We start from the raw sequence: 16,683 nt of genomic DNA, 5'->3' as shown, positions 1-16,683 counted from the left end.
CTCGATCTTTTTCTTTTTTTTTTTTTTTTTTTTTTTTTTTGTGGTATGTGGGCCTCTCACTGTTGTGGCCTCTCCCGTTGTGGAGCACAGGCTCCGGACGTGCAGGCTCAGCGGTCATGGTTCACAGGCCCAGCAGCTCCGTCGCATGTGGGATCTTCCTGGACCGGGGCACGAACCATGTCCCCTGCATCGGCTGGCGGACTCTCAACAACTGCGCCACCAGGGAAGCCCCTCTTTTTCTTTTTTAAATAACCAGATTCTGCAATACTTTGGTGGATGCAAAAGCAAACAGATTAGGTCTGTCTTTTGGCTGGGTGACCTTCTGTGTCACTGATCCAACCTTCAAAGGCAGTCAGGTTTCTTACCTGGGATCCTTGGATGAATTTCAGAGGGTATTCAATGAATGTCTTAAAATTCAGTGCAAATATTTCCTATGTGAGAGTGTGTATGGATTTTCACTTAACTTTTACCAAAAGAATTTGTGTGGTATAGTGGATCAGCGTAGTACAGTGGGCTCTAGAGTCAGATCATCTGGATTTGTATCCCAACCCACCACTAGGCTGTGTGACTCTGAACAAGTTACTTAACCTTTCTCTGCTTCAATATTCTCAAAATTGCAGAAATAATCTTATAGGCCTGCTGTGTGGATTAAATGTGAGGATTTTATGGGCATGTGAAGCCCATAATACAGTGGTAGGTACTTAGTAAGCACTCACTAATTGTTAGTCATTACCATCATGTTCTCAAAGGAATTTGTAACCACCAGAGTTAAGAGCCACTGATCTAGGCATTTTAGAATTATACTTAAAAGAATCTGTTCCTGAGTTGAAAAGTCTCACTAAAACACAATTCTAATAAAATATGCATTTGTAAAACATAAAGATGCATATTCATAATTAGAAAGACCTCATAAATAGCTCTGAAAATGTGGAAGGCCAATTTGTGTTCTTTTCCAGGGGAGCAAAAGCATCTACCTGATCCTGGGTGAGCTCCCAGATGAATCACTTTCAGTCTGCTCCTGGTTGCTGCACCATCCAAGCTTGTCTTGAAACCCTGAAATAAACTTCCAGGGTGAGAGCTTACATTGTGACTACATTTGTTGATGCTTTCTCAGCATTTTCATTTTCAATTAGCACAGAAGTCAAAAGTTACAAAAGCAACGAGATTATGCATCTTTTAATGAAAGATAAAACAACAATATAAACATTCACAAATTTACAGAGAAGGGATCAACTTTAATACATTTGGAGTAAAAGGTGTTTCATTTAAATATGGTATAAAAATAAATGCGAGAAACATTAACCAAGAATATACAGACAACAGACAAAGACATAAGCTTGTTTCTGACTGTGATATATTGGTGAAATGAAACTTTCTGTGCTAATTTATTTAATAAATGTGAAGCTGTATGTATACTTATTGATATATGCTTTTTTTCCTTTTACAATTCTTCCAGTTTGTGATTGAATTTTTAGTGAACTGTGTGTGTCTAGAAGAAGCTTTAAGATTGAGAGAAAGGGGGGAAAAAGATTTACTTCACTTGAATCGTTAAAAAAGGAAAAGACACAGATCCAGCTTAGTACAAGGAGGAAGTTAGCAGACATTTTGAAATGGAGGCATCGAGATGGTAGAGTCCCTTGGAGATGGCAGTGCCTTAATGTACACAAAGAAAGAACAATTCAGGTCCTTTGCTCATGCAACATCTTGGTCTAATGTCCTCTGCTGCAGGTAACAACAAAGAACTACAAAGTATATGCAATGACTCCAGTTCACTTTCATGCTACAAGATGATCCTTTTAATAAGACTGAACGAGGCTTGTTAACCTCTTTGACGTGAGAGATTTCCCCTGAGAAAAAAATATAAACAAGAAAAAAAAACAACAATATGATCACTGAAAACCTGCTTATGAGTAGCATCTATTTATTGCAGCTGATTTTGTGCAAGGGTCAAAATGGAACCCTTTAGGTGCATCTTAGTTTAAACTTCATGACCAAGTTCCCTCCCTCCCTCCACCAACACATCAAACAAAATGATCCTCCCTTTTTCCATCTTCCAACCCCTCCCACCCACTTCCTCCCCACTGCAAACAGACTGATGGGTTCACAGCACAAATCAGCAAATCATAAAACAGGTCCAAAATGTTCCACTGAGGCTTAGCAATGATGCAACACCTAGGTTTGCAACTGGTTATAAACATGTTACAACAAACCTTAGGAAGCTGCTCTGCAATGTGAATGCATTCTTGTTCAACTGCTGAAATTAGTGTTGCATTTATAAATATCTAGGTATGCAGAGGGTATGATTTAATTAAATAAAATGATTTTTGAGGGTGAGATTGCTGGAAACTCAAGGTTGAGTCTATCCCCTAACCTATATGGTAATGGAAAAACAAACAACCAGTGCCAATTATACATCTAAAGATAAAAGTCTATTTATTTTGTACTTCAAACTGTAGACACCTTCCTTTTCCACTTGATTTCTTCCAACCCCAATCCCATATATTCTGATTCTATATTTTATGTTAATAGCTACTATACATATTCATTTTTTGAAAACCTTGATAACCAAAACTGTCCCTGTAAATTACAAATACTCTAGAGAGGTAAGAAATTTTAAATTTCTGATCAGAATAGCAGATCATTAATTGGTTATTTCTGTTTTATCCCTCATTGTATGTTCTAGTATAAAAATAGATGGAATTTGTACTTCTCAGAGGATAAAATAATAATGGAAAATCAAAATATTTTTTAAGAAATATAATATTTAGTAATAACTTAGTCATAGCAATAGTCTTGATTTACCACCTAATGTGGCTCAGAGTTTGATAAATGGGTGGTGTGGTTTGGGGAGAGAAATCATCATTCATGACCATATTTTGGGAAAAGAATGATATATTAAAGAAATTATTAATAATTCAAAAATCAAGCTTTCTTTACATACTGTACAGTAACTGAAAGGCTTTTTTGTATACTTGAATAGCAGTGATGAAAACGAAGCATCATTCTCTTTTAATTGGAGAAAGGGTTCAAAACTTAGTTTTTAGCAACTGATAGTAAAAGATCCAAAGTTTAGCAAAGATCTTTCCCACTTAGCTATGCTCTAATCACTCTATGGGAAGAAAAATATGAAAGAAAACACAGATTTTTAACAGGACACTCTACTGTACATTGGCCTTATAAACAAAATATGCTTTGTTTCTTCTTGCCACCACTTCTGTGCCTGTTTCCTCATTCATACAATAGGGATAAGAGTAGTACCTATTTTTTAAAGCTTGTTGTGAAGAATAATACAAGTAAATTACTTAAAACTGTTCTCAGAACATTCTGTGTACTCAGTTTATGTTACCCATTACCTTATTATATTATTACTATTATTATTATTTCTAATTAGGACACTGAGACCCAAAGTCACAATTCTGACTCTGAGAAGAGCAGAAAATTTCTCATGAATTGGAAGCTGAAATTATACTACTTTTAACACTCCAAACCTGAGCAATAGGTTAATCAAATAATGTTGGAATAGAAAAACTACTTTTCTATACTTGAAGACTATATTATTTCATATATTTACTACTGTTTTATGTTATTAACATGTGTGCATATATATTCATTCTGAGGCTAACGTATTTTTAAAAAGTGCTTACTGTTTCTAATGCCATTTGTGGGATGGAGAGAACCATATACTGGTTGAAGCATAAGAGTGAATTCTTACACAGTTGAGGAGGAGAATAAAGATGTTAATATAAAACTATTTATTTTAAAACTACAGATTAATGTAATTTGGTTCAAACTATTGGGAAGATGAACAGCATAGTTACATTGATATAGGAAGCCATTTGCAACGCAGAGTCATTTTTCATTTGGATGGGTGGAAACTGCGTCTTCTTTGTAAATGTAACAAATAGCAACATTGTTCTCTTTCTACTTTTTTCCCCCAAATATCCTTGAAGCTATTAGTATTTGTCCTGGTATAGGTTTCATTAAAAGGGGGGAGAGGTAAAAGTTTAGCTTGATAAGCTGTTGTCCCAGGAGATAATTTAAAAACACTCATTCATGGAATGAGGCCTACAGTAAACCGCAGGTTTGTGATAATAGGAAAACAGATGAACAGAAATGGGAGAACACATGTATACATCTTAACAGAGCCACACAGTGAAACACTTGTGAGATATGGACTCACCAAATATGTAATAAGGGTATTTGTTTTGTGTATTGAGACAATTAAAAGGCAAATTTGGGTATAACTAATAGTAAAAAGAACTTAAGTGCCCCACTCAGGGGTCAAAGTAAATAGCATGGACACCCAAGTGAGTCATCTAGATTTGAAGACCTACATTACTTGGATCTATCTGTAAGCCCTGTGCAAATCTTGCCTTTTTCACATACTGGAAAGAAAAATACCTAGGTGCTCTCTAGTGCACAAAGAAATACCAGTTGCTCAATCTACTGGAAAATCTTAAAACGAACACTAATCCTTTCTTGTGGGTAGGAAAGAATATACTTGCACATCAGATATTTTGTAACAATCCTTTATCAGTGTGGTTCCTTGGAGGCTGTATGAAAGCACCTTAAAAGATAATCTTGCTAATTATCTTTTCATAATTTTTCTAAGTTGAAGAATCTGGGAAATTTTCTGGGTTTTTTTTTTTGGAAATTTTCATAGTTAAGTTCTAAAAATCTTAATTCTAGAAACTAAAAGGGCTAAAAATCCCTTACCAATAGCAGTTTTTACCAAATTGCTTACAACTGAATTCCATATGAATAATAATTATTTTTAACTAAATGACTACATTTGTGTTATATGATTTATATCCTTTCTTGTTAGATTCTAAAGGAAAAGAATTTGAAAAAGAATAGATACATGTAATGTATAACTGAATCACTTTGCTGTACACCTGAGATTAACAGAACGTTGCTAATCAACTATACTCCAATATAAAATAAAAATTAAAAAAATAAAGGAAATAGATTATATTGTAAATGGAAATCCATAGAGAAAGACAAAGACAGAAACTCAAAACAAAACAAAATAAAAACTCAAGATCCTATGAGATTTTGTAATATCTAGTTAATGGACAGTATGCTAGAAAAAGAAGCACATGATCAATTTCAGGACAAAATTAACCTGACTTTAACTGGCACTTAAGTGAAGACAGAGCCTCTGGCTAATCTACAATACAGCTACCACATAAACAAAGAAGGTTTTCTAGTGTCTCAAAATTTCATCTCCACCAAACCAATTCCTTCCTATCTTAAACGTTGCATAGAGATTTTGTTATAATTAGGAAAATAAAACTCCCCCAAACAAAACTACCTATTGCTGGTTCTTCGCCTTCTCAAGTTAACTATCAAAAATTATGAATTTCACCTGATTTTTAACATCTTTCTTGGTCTTAAAGTGATAACATAAAGTTGACAAAGAGCTGTGAGCCAGTAGAAATGGATGTAAAGGTCAGGCTCTTAACTCCAGTCTGAGAGCCTTGAGATGGAGGCAAATTTCCACACTCCTTTCCTGCAGACACTAATCCATAAAGGAAGTAGAGAGAAGCTATATTTGCTTGAGTGACCAACTATTTGTTTTATTACTGTCATAAAAACATACAGCAGTCTTTCTGAGTCTACAGGACACTAAACAAACCAATGATAAATGAAGGGATAGATTTTTAGAAGATAGTCATGAAAGAGCTTAAAGAGAAAAATAGGAAATTATCAGTATCTTTTGGATTTAAAAAAATGTTAACATCTTAACTCTTATAATTCCTACTTGTGTGTTTCTTATCATTGCCTCCTAGTGTTTCCCATATGTTGCTGTAGACTTAGAAGTATATTCTAGAATGCCATGTAGGCTCCAGAGGCCACAGTGAGAGGCTGGGACCCAGAGAGGGCAAATCTTGTCATTGACTTTCTACTGGTGTATATGATGCAGTTGTCTAACCTGTGCTCAGCCCCACAGCTGTGTAATAAAAAGAGCTGACTGGTGGTAATGAGATGCTGTTGGACTAGAGATAGGACATGTATGCTCTTAAAACAAGTTGAACTAAAGGATGTTATCTGTTTACTCTTTTACTCTCATACTGAAAATTGCCCTGGTTTCACTTAAAAAATATAAATGTCTTTGCCTGGGTTTCAAAATCCTTCATAACCTGGTTTCCCTGGCCTTTCAAACTACCTACTGTCACTCCACAGAATGGTTCTTTGGCTGGCTTTTGCACCTGTTACTCTCTCAGCTCAGGTTCTACTCACTCTTCAGTTAAACTTCTTACTCAGGTTTTGGCTGAAGTCTTCTAATTGCCCCTTAAGTTCTTCTGCAGTTTCCCTCTCTGGACTCTTTGCCAGTACTTGTACATTTTTTGTACATGCTATTGTGTACAATTCTCTAAGTTATCTGGCTTAGTGAAGCAATTGATGCCTGTTAAACAATATTAATATTACAGAAGTCCCCAAGTATGTGCTTGCTTTGCATGAGCTGAGTTCCTTGGCTGGAAATCACATTTTAAGAATAAGCTTCTAGAAACCAGGGTAATGAGATTCAAATGTATTGGGACAAGTAACTTTTATCTTGGGGGAGGAGAGGCAAGGTAAGATGAGAAATGGGAGCACTTGGTCACACACACTATTAAATAATTAACGGAATTGGGGTCTTTTCAACTCTTATTTTGCCCTCATTGTTCATATCAATGAAACTAACCGGGAGTGTGTTAAGAAGGAATTGAACTAGGCTAGGGGTTTGGAAAGATCTTCCCTGCTTTAAATGAAACCAAGCATCCTAGGTTGATTTGCAGGTGAGTTTACAGAATCACCGTGATTAATTTTAGCAAAACTGAAAAGTGTGAGTTTCTAGACAATTAAAGAAAGCTCAATTACTGAGATTTAAGAAAGAAAGGAGAAAAGAAAGAAAAAGAAAGGAAGGAAAGGAGGAAGAAAGAAAGGAAGGGTATTCTGTAGCTAGTTTGGAGGCTGCTATATTTAATGTTGAATGCTGGAAAAAATTCTGTTATTATGTACTTAAAAGAGATGGTTTATGAATACATTTATATGTAAGCACTTATTACTAGCTCCCTGTGTGGTTTGAGATAGAAAAAGTAAAGCCAAATACTTTCATTTCCTTAGTTAAGAATATTTTCCTGAATTAAAAAGTGTATATCCATTAGAGAAAATGAAGAAAACATGGAAAAATATAAAGAAGAAATAAACTTTACCCAAAATACAGTTATTTACATGATAATATATCATTTTACTTTTTATACAAAAATTTTATTTTATTTTTTTACAAAACTGATATTATACTGTGCATAGTATTATGGCTTATTATGAGTAACCTGCTTATTAAAATGATCCTATTTTGATCAATTACCCATGTAACATATATTTCTTCTAAAACAATGTTTTGTTGAAATTCATGACATTAGTGGGAAAGGAAATCAATTTAGAAAGATGCTACCAACATTAAGGAAAAAATTACATATCATAGATCAAAATATATCAGGGTGCGTTGCACATAATAAGGGAATGTATTGTTTCTGAAATGTTATTTTAGTCCTACACACATATAAATGTACACAAGTACAGTTTATATATACATACACACACACTCACAAACATATATGTATTACTATGTCATATGTGGGTGGCAATAAAAAAAATGAAAGTCAATGCTTTGAAATCTAATATTTAATAGCTGCACCAGGTTGATATACCTTGATGCATTTAATGAATTCACTATTGTTGTATATACAAATTGTGTCAGTTTTGGCAGTTACATGATGCAATGAATATTCTTGTTTGTGTGTAAACATCGGAGTTTTGTTAGAATTAAATTATTAGAAGTTGAATTACTGATTGAAAGTGAGAGAAGATTTTTGAAGGGTTTGACACATTCTGTAAAGTTTTGAGAAAGTGATTAGCAATTCATATTCCTATTAACAATGTATGAAATCACCAATTTTCTTATCCTAAATATGATTATTTTAAAAACTAACCTATTTGAAGGAAAAAATTTTTTTTTGCTTTTTGAATTAAACTTGGTTATTATTTAGATTTTCTTTTTGATTTCTTATGTATTTATTATTTGTATTTCCTCTGTTAAAACTGTTCAAGACCTTTGCTCATTTTTCTAATGACGTACTGCTCTTCTGATTATTTTTTTGCTAAGAACTCCCCATATAAACCATATTAGATCTTTGTCATGTACACGCTCATTTACTCATTTTTAAAAAGAGTTTACCAGACTTGAGGACAGGAAGTTGCTTTAAACAAAGGTTCCTGGACTAAGTAAGGCATTTAGCAGTCTTTCATGGTATCTCTGTGGATGACACAGAAAAAGGTGAGGTTCATAACTAAATAAACAACTACCTTCAAGGTGTGCTAATTTTTGGAGTAGTGGAACTCTGTCTTCCTCTCTGTACTTTATGGCATTTAATCAATAATTTGCATGATTAAACTGATGGAATTCTGCTAAAATGAACGTATGATGCCAATTTGCTAATCTTAGTTAAAAAACGGTAACAAAGAGATAATCCAAAAAATTATGTAAGGCTATAACTTACAAGATAAAACTCAATGGAAAGAAGGATAAAGAACCAAACTTACATGAAAATTAATAAACAAACAATAAACCAAAAATCTAGCAGCAAAAGAGAAGATTGGGGAGATGTAATCTGAGCTCACAAGAAAAAAAATTCTAGATTAAAAAAAATTTAAGCCCCAAATGACCCTACAATTTGATATGGCTGCTGTGACTGGGAGCTGGCGTGGGGAAGCTGATACAATGCTCAGACTGGATTGTAAAAGTTATATATGTTCTTTCTTTCCTATTGGGCAGATGATATTTCCAATCTACGCTGGTTCGGTTACTTCTCAACTATTGTGTTCAGTTATCAGTTTTGGAGGACTACTGATTAACTGGGGTGGATATAGGAGGTGAGCAATTAAGGTGGTGAAAGAACATGAGATTATTGAATGAGAAAACATTAGAAGCCCACGTTCCCAATGCAAGGCTCACTCAGATTTAATTTGATGGCAATTTTAAGGCAAGTTTATTAAGTCTTGTTAAGTGTTCAGCTTAGTTTTCATAGAAATATCTTTTTCTTTTCATACTCAAATTTCAGCCGCTTATATGACATTTAAATAAATTATGTAATTACTATAAGTTCAATTATGGTAAACAGTTATGGGAACAAACACAATTGACTCATCCATGTAATTCAAATGCTGCTTGCAAAAATGTGTGAGCACAACTGGAGAGTAGCCTCTCAGATGTGATACTAGGTGTGCCCTTGGCATCTATCAGTGGGGAGAGTGGAGGGAATCTGTTAGGCTAGGGCAGTGGTTTTCAAAGTGTGGTCTCCAAACTGGTAGTATCAGTATCTCTTGAGAACTATTAAAAAATTAAAATTCTTGGATCTTACCAGAAAACTACTTAATTAGCCTTTATGAGAGGTGAGGTCTAGCTATCTGTGTTATGAGAAGTTCTCCAAATGATTCTGCTGCAGCTAAAGTGAGGAAGTGAGAACCACTGATCTTTGGTAAGGAGAAGTCAGGCTGCTACCTAGATCATGGTTCTTAAACTGAATTCTGAAGCGTTTGTAAACAGTGAAAGAGAGAGAGAGAGAGAGATTCTAAACCAGTTTATCTGGGTCAAGGAATCTGCATTTTCCAAGTCCCTGGTTATTCTGAGATATGGGATATGTATAGTTGAACCATACAGAAAAACGGTGAACTAGATTTTAACTAATGGAAGTAAAAACAAAACTTGAGAGGACATATAATTACACCTTCAAGTAATTCAACAGATGTCTAGATCTACTGGAATGTTTGTATTATTCTGCCTAGCTTCAGGAGACAGAACTAGGGTCAATACTCTGAAGTTACAAAAAAGTAGATTATTCTGAAAATAAGGAATGAAATTCTAAAAAATGGAATTGACTACCCTTGCGTTCTAAAGGTACCACATCTCTGGAACTTATAGGCCAGCAAATGCTGGATGCATACTTGTCATTGAGCCTACAGAGGAGATTCATGCAATGGCTAGGTATTGGACCTGGGGAAATTGATGCCTCTAGATCCCTTTTCAATTTTGAGACTCCAAAAATTCATCATTTTCAATGTCTCCCAAAAGTCCTTTAGAGACTTTTAGAATTAGAAAAGATAAAGACTTCCCAATAGTCTTTTCTTCCTGGTGTTGGAAGTATGTTCCTCCTAGATATTAATGTGTATATTTCAAGTGAACAATCTTGATAATGGGTGCTTGTTATCCCTGTTTACATCAGCCATGTCTATCGAGTAATTTTTCTATTGCTGATGAAATAGAAAGAAAAATCTTTAACACCAAAATAAGTAAATTGGAATGAATTGATGAACCAAGAAAATGACAGCTGATCTTTTATTCTCCAGAAATAATAGTCAATGCAATTTAGAAATGGTGTTTTAAACTTCCAATAATGACCACAAACTTATTTTAATAATGGTAACTTCTGGACTTTGGAAAACAACAGTGACAAAAACAGCAATCAGAATGTGATGCACAATGCAGAGGATATGGGATTTTGCTCAATCTGGGCTTGCCTTATGGTACCTGCCAAACACTTAAGAAAACACAGCAGGGTGTTTGTTTATAAACAAAATATATCTAAGTCTATAAACATGTATGCAATTTAGATAAAGATGTCTATTGTCTAGCTATTTTAAATCACCCATTTTAGAGTTATTGCCTCCAAGTACTAGCATAAATTATGGAAAAGTAAAATTAACACCCATGGCTGGTCAGAAATATAAAAATGGCTTTTTTTTCTGAAAAGTGTTTCATAAAGGAATGCTAATGAACACATACAATGTGACACGTGGCTTTAGAATGGATAACAGCAAATGAGATGGCTTGATGATGATATGGGGCTGCTTAGTAAGTGACTTCATATCTAGATATAATTAACATATGAATGTATTTTTAGTGGAAATTAAATTTAGACATAATAATCCCAATCTTTATCAATTTAAGTTCCATTTATATTTTTTCCTAGCTCTGTAAAACACATTTATAAAAAGAATATGCAAATGTATTGTCCTCAGGCTATTGATGAAATTCTATTTAACTGTATGTAATTCTATTAAATTCTATTTAACTCAGGGAGGTAATTGAGATCAATACTGAGATTGATAGTTGACTGTCTTCAAGTACTTGACAAATATTGTAATGTACACAAGCATACACAAATATTCCCCATCTTCTTGCTTTACTCAGCTACAATTTTTTGTCATAGTTGATTAAAACTTCAAGTTCATATACTGTCAAATAAAATAGAAGTGATAATGTAAAATAATTTATTAACTATTATATAACTCTTTCAATTCCTAATTGAGACTGTCTGAAGTTTATTTTTCTACTATCAACTCTTCCAGTAAACTTAGCTCAAAAATACTGTAGCCTATATGTAAATATACTGGTGCTAAAAGTTGTACTCTTCCTCCTTTACTTCCTCTATCTCATTGCCCAAGTTCTTGGCATTATCATCAAATATGAATTAATATAGTAGCTACTGATCCTATCATGTCCTCTTATCTCTAGGTTCTCTTAACTTGCCTTCCACCTTCATCTTCTGCATATATAAAATGGCCCATTGTTTGGATCCAGATTATGAGCTGTCTTTTTGATTACCTTATTCTGTACTATATTCCTCTAACTGGAAATCTCCATGGCAGTCTTACCTGGAACACAACTCAATTTGTCAAGTCCTTAGACCCTCTTTCTGGTTCTACCTTTGTTCTCTCTCTCCTTCAGGGCTGCTTACCCCAACTATTTAATAAGCAGATCTCTTGCCTAAGCTTAACTCTTCTTCCTGCCTACTCTGTGTTGCTTTAAGGAAAACTTTCATGATTTACATGAAGTAAGCTAATGGGAAGCTGGTAGGAAACTAGTTCTGTTCATTGAACAGTTAACTTTCATGAGAAGAATGAACTGACTAAGGTATACATGTTAATGACTATTATTTCTTATTATTAACTATATCATTATTTATATTTGTCATTACTACTGTTATTAACTTATTATTATTACCTGCTAGCTTCCTATTATTTTTTATTATTTATGTATTCTTAACTAGGGAGAAGGTGCCTGACCCACAATAGGTGCTCAATAAGTATTTTTGTTGTTGTTGGATAAAAGAAACCAATAATGCTTGGACACATGGGTACCACTGGGTTATAAAATTGTTAAATAGAGCCCCCAGGGTGGTCTCCAATTATTCAGGTAGCTGGGGCCTCATGACCACTGGCTTCAACCCAAGGCCTTGGGTACATCAGAGCAGTGCTTTGGGAAATACTACTGAAACTTCTGCCTCTGGCATATACAGCAGCGAAGGGGGAAGTTTACCACTGGTGGTTGTCTACTCAACAGCCTCAAAACATTCCTTAGGAGCCTCCAGAGTTGTACTGGATGCTCTTTGACCAAAAACCACTGTACAATTTATAGTTTATAGAACTTGAGTGGCAACTTAAGAACTAATGATGCCACTAGGGGAAAATAAAGATATATTGGCCAAACTAAACAGCCTATATAGTTTGATACAGTTCACACCAATCAATTTACATCATGCTTCAGGGAACCTAAAACTGCTTTCTCAGGCAAGATATCACCACAAAGCAGTTTCAATAAAAGAAGATGGATAGCCATATATGCCAACTACAAAATGATAAATGAGATGAGTTTCAGGTCCACTAGAGAAGAAAGAAAATGTAGTTCATTCTTGACCAGACTCACTTTATGTTTTAATACCTATGGTAGGGAAACCCAATGCCAAGTTTATAAATTATATTTACTTAGGGTGCTCTAGGAGTTTTCTAACATAGTTTTCTATATGAATATACCTATAACCTCAAGCAATAACTATAACACTCAATCAGAAAAGAATATGCACAAAGGTCTCCTTAGGGTAAATTCACAGGTGCACAAATATAAAATCAAAACCTTCCCTCTCACAGTTTCTAAACTGTTTTTATATCATGATGGATGTTTATGTGAAGCAGATGATCTGCTGCATTATGAGGAATGTTTATGTGAATCGAGGATCTCATTAACTCCATGGAGATCTAACTATAGTGCAACTTCATTAGTATAAATACAATCTAGAGAATGCCCTTTCTGACTTCATTGTGGTAGAAATTGATATCAAGGGAAGTGAAAGTAAGAACAGGATGTCTTTTTAACCACAAAGGAGCAGTGCATAACCTGTGTAGGGGAGCAAGATTTGCCACCCCAAAATGTCTCTTTAGCATTTGGATTATTTCAAACTGAAAATAACCAAGGCCCAACACTCAGGAAGAAATTTTGACCTTCCCCCTGACTGCCTAAAGAATGTAGATAGAGAACCTGTTCCAGAAGGGGGCAATCACCATAGATAACTATAATATGAACTAGGCAAGGAGATAGGGAGAAACCTAGAAAAGTCTGTTAAAATTCCTCTTTGTGTCCCATTGTTTCTGCATGTCCTACCAAACATTTGCTTTCCCATCTCCATGTCAGTTGCCTTCTTCTCCTTTGAGGTCACAAACCACTACCCCCAAAATCCTCTTTTGTCTTTAGCTGAAGATAGTATTTAAGTTAAAAGTTTCAGACATTTTGACGAGTTAGTTTTCCTGGGTCTATCCCAGGTATACATATTATTAAACTTTTGATTTTTCTCTTATTAATCTGTCTCATGTCAATTTAATTCTTAGACCAGCCAGAAGAACCTAGAAGGGTAGAAGAAAATTTCTTCTTCCCTGACACCTGTCATATAGTCAAAACTCAATATATGTTGAATGAATGAATAATCTAGGAACTAGTAACATAATATATAAAAACAATGATAAAAATGTAGCATATGAGTGGAACATAGATCACCAGGTCAGTCAATTTTCTATATTGGTATTATTCATGGTGAACAAACCCAGTGACAAGTTTATAAATTTTATCTTTAGGGGCTCTAGGATCCTTTTCCAACAGCTTATCTACACTGATGTGCCCAACCAGGAATGCCATGCTTCAATCCTAAGGAGAACCAATGTCCAGCTCAACTGCATAGTTGAGGGGTCTGCATGAGTAGACTTGACACGGCATTGCACTCTTGTAGTATTGCTCCATAGCTGGTGTGAGCCTGTATTTCCAAAACCTGGAATCTGTATTATTCATAGGGTTATACTGGGTGGAGAGGGCAGTCTCGGTGTACAATCACAGTGATTGTTAGGGTATGCAGAGGAAGTTTCATGCTAGATTTCACATTTAATAAAACCAAGTTAAAAATCATTTGACCAGGGACTAGAAATAATCCATAGTGTTTTTGACAGCATCTTGAAAAAAAGTGTAAGGCTCCCAGAAAACACTGTAATTCTTCTGAGATTGAGGACTAATTGATAAGGAAGCCTGTTATTAATGTGTAACACAAGTGGTTTTGGAAATCAAGAATATGAACTCTGATTTCTGTCTTCTGTGATAAGTTATTTTTCCCTCTAGTGTATCTCTTGCATTAGGGCAAAAGTAAAGATAAGAGAGAGAAAAATAAATAGACATCTCTTCTTTCATAATTTTGCATTCTATTTAACCAAGCAACTCAATTTTTTATGAGTATGAGAAAAAAATCAATATCTAACTTGAAGAATGTTTACCACACTTTGAGCTATAATGACAATGAATAAAGAAAGAAATAAATAAGGAACAACATAAATGTCCACCAATAGGGGAATGGAAAGATGCATTATAGGTATATCCATTCAGAAGAATTTCATGCAGTCAATAAATATAATCGTGTAGAAGAATATGAAATGGCCTGGAAGATATTTCTGATGCAATTTAAGTAAATAAACCATGTTTCAAAAGCATAATTAAAGTATTTCTTGTTTATTTTATTTTTATATATATATATATATATTTATTTATTTATTTATTTAGCACAAGCACTGATTAGAGCTATTTCTGGCTAGAGAAATTGTAGATGAAAAAATTAAGGTTCAGCAGTTTAACTGATTTCTAAAAATTCATACAGCAAGAAAAGTGTAAGACTGGGTTTCAAACCTAATATTAACATGACAGGCTTCCAGGTCTGGGCTTTTTTTTAAACCACATTTTGCTGCTTGTATAAAATCTGCATAAGGTGCATTAACTAGGAGCTCCATGATGGGCTTAGAAAAAGAATTTACCTAGATTTAAACAAAAAGAACATTCTAAAAGGACTAAGCATGTTGTATCTTTCTCACTTTTAACACTCCAAACAAGTTATAGGATTTATATTTACATTTGTTCTTATCAATATGTATACTAGTGATTTATAGAGTTAAATATAGATTTGACTGCAAAAAATCAACTGATTTCAGAGTCATCTCAGTCCTTTTGTTAAAATTCTCTCACACAGTTTCCAAAACTTCTGGTAATTTGTTTCAGTCTTGAGAGGGTACCTTACAAGCCCAACGCTCTAGCATCAGTACACCGGAGGAAAGGGGGTGGGAGAGAAAAATGGTCATTATATCTTGTATGTTGATTCTTTTAAGGCTTTGCAGTAAATTGTCTTCATTGAGATAGGGTACAATTTTTCTCCAAAAGAGATTAGATTAGGTGAGTTCCTGGAAGTTCAACATTAACATTCTCTAATTCTCATTTCTACATCTGTAGCTCAAGGGCAAATTAAGGAGAAGAGGTAATAAGTAATACAGTTGGCATTTGGCACTTGATTTATGAATTCTGATTGAAGGTGTAGATGATCAATCCTCCTACTTTGTTTCTCCCCTTATTTCCTCTCTGTTCTCCCTTAAGGTTTATATGGCAGACAGATGCTTTGATAATTTAATGGTTGGAAAGAAAACAACCGTTACATGAACTTTGTCAAAAGAGAATGAAATCAACTTAATAAGAATAACATTTAAAGGCATGAGAGGACACAGCAACCCTTGAAAGACCTTAAGAAAATTCTCTGATGGCAAGGAAAATAATAAAAAAGTAAATGATAAGAAATGAGATTTCTTGGACAACAAGCCAAGGTGAAGGTATTACACAAATGTGAATTATTTTTATCCCTCCAGTGTTGGATATAATGAGAAGAAAATGAGTAGTCTATAAAGTAATGAATTTAAAGTCAGAAAACATTGCTTCTAGGCCTGGCCCTAACACTCAACAATTTATTAATATTGGTGAAATGACTTCACCTCACTAGTCCTCAGTTTGCTTATCTGTGAAATGATGGTAACACCTACCTGACCACCTCCCAAGATAGTTGTGTTTGTAAAGAACAACAACAAAAATACAAAGAAAAAGTAATGAGTGTCCTTGGAACAGTGTAAAATGCTATGCAGCTGTTAGCTGTTTACTGTAATTATTCTATAAAGTGCCTGCAAGAATTTATTAACCTCAGTAACCAGTGGGATTTCCAATGGTATTAGGAAGAGCTGTCAAACAAAACGTTTTTGACTCTTGTGTGAAACAAAACAGTGATGCCATTTTTATAAGCCAGGTTATAAAAATAACTATGCTGAAATGTAAATAAACTTCTACAAATAAACACTAACAGAAATGGACTCAGACTCCAGAGGAGGTTACCATCAAGTGGAAAGATTTATCTGTCTTCTACCATTGGAAGAGCAAGGTGATCAGTGTAGAAAGAAAGAATTTGGGAACAAAATAAATTTGGAGTTAGTGCTAGCTCCTTAACTAACTGTATGATTCTG

General features: G+C 34.4%; 1 protein-coding gene across 1 annotated transcript in view; it reads right to left on the bottom strand.

Moving 5' to 3' along the window:
* Positions 1-1,148: 1,148 nt before the first annotated feature.
* RGS7 (regulator of G protein signaling 7) overlaps positions 1,149-16,683 on the bottom strand; it is a 663,829-nt gene continuing 648,294 nt past the window's right edge. The window contains exon 17 of the mRNA XM_024133721.2: positions 1,149-1,847. Within this exon, the coding sequence (XP_023989489.1) occupies positions 1,797-1,847 (51 nt within the window). The 3' untranslated portion in view covers positions 1,149-1,796. The remainder of the gene's footprint in view (positions 1,848-16,683) is intronic.

This window comes from Physeter macrocephalus, chromosome 4 (assembly GCF_002837175.3).
Source record: "Physeter macrocephalus isolate SW-GA chromosome 4, ASM283717v5, whole genome shotgun sequence".
Taxonomy (NCBI): Eukaryota; Metazoa; Chordata; class Mammalia; order Artiodactyla; family Physeteridae; genus Physeter; species Physeter macrocephalus.
This window is presented reverse-complemented; position numbering and strand designations above follow the sequence as displayed.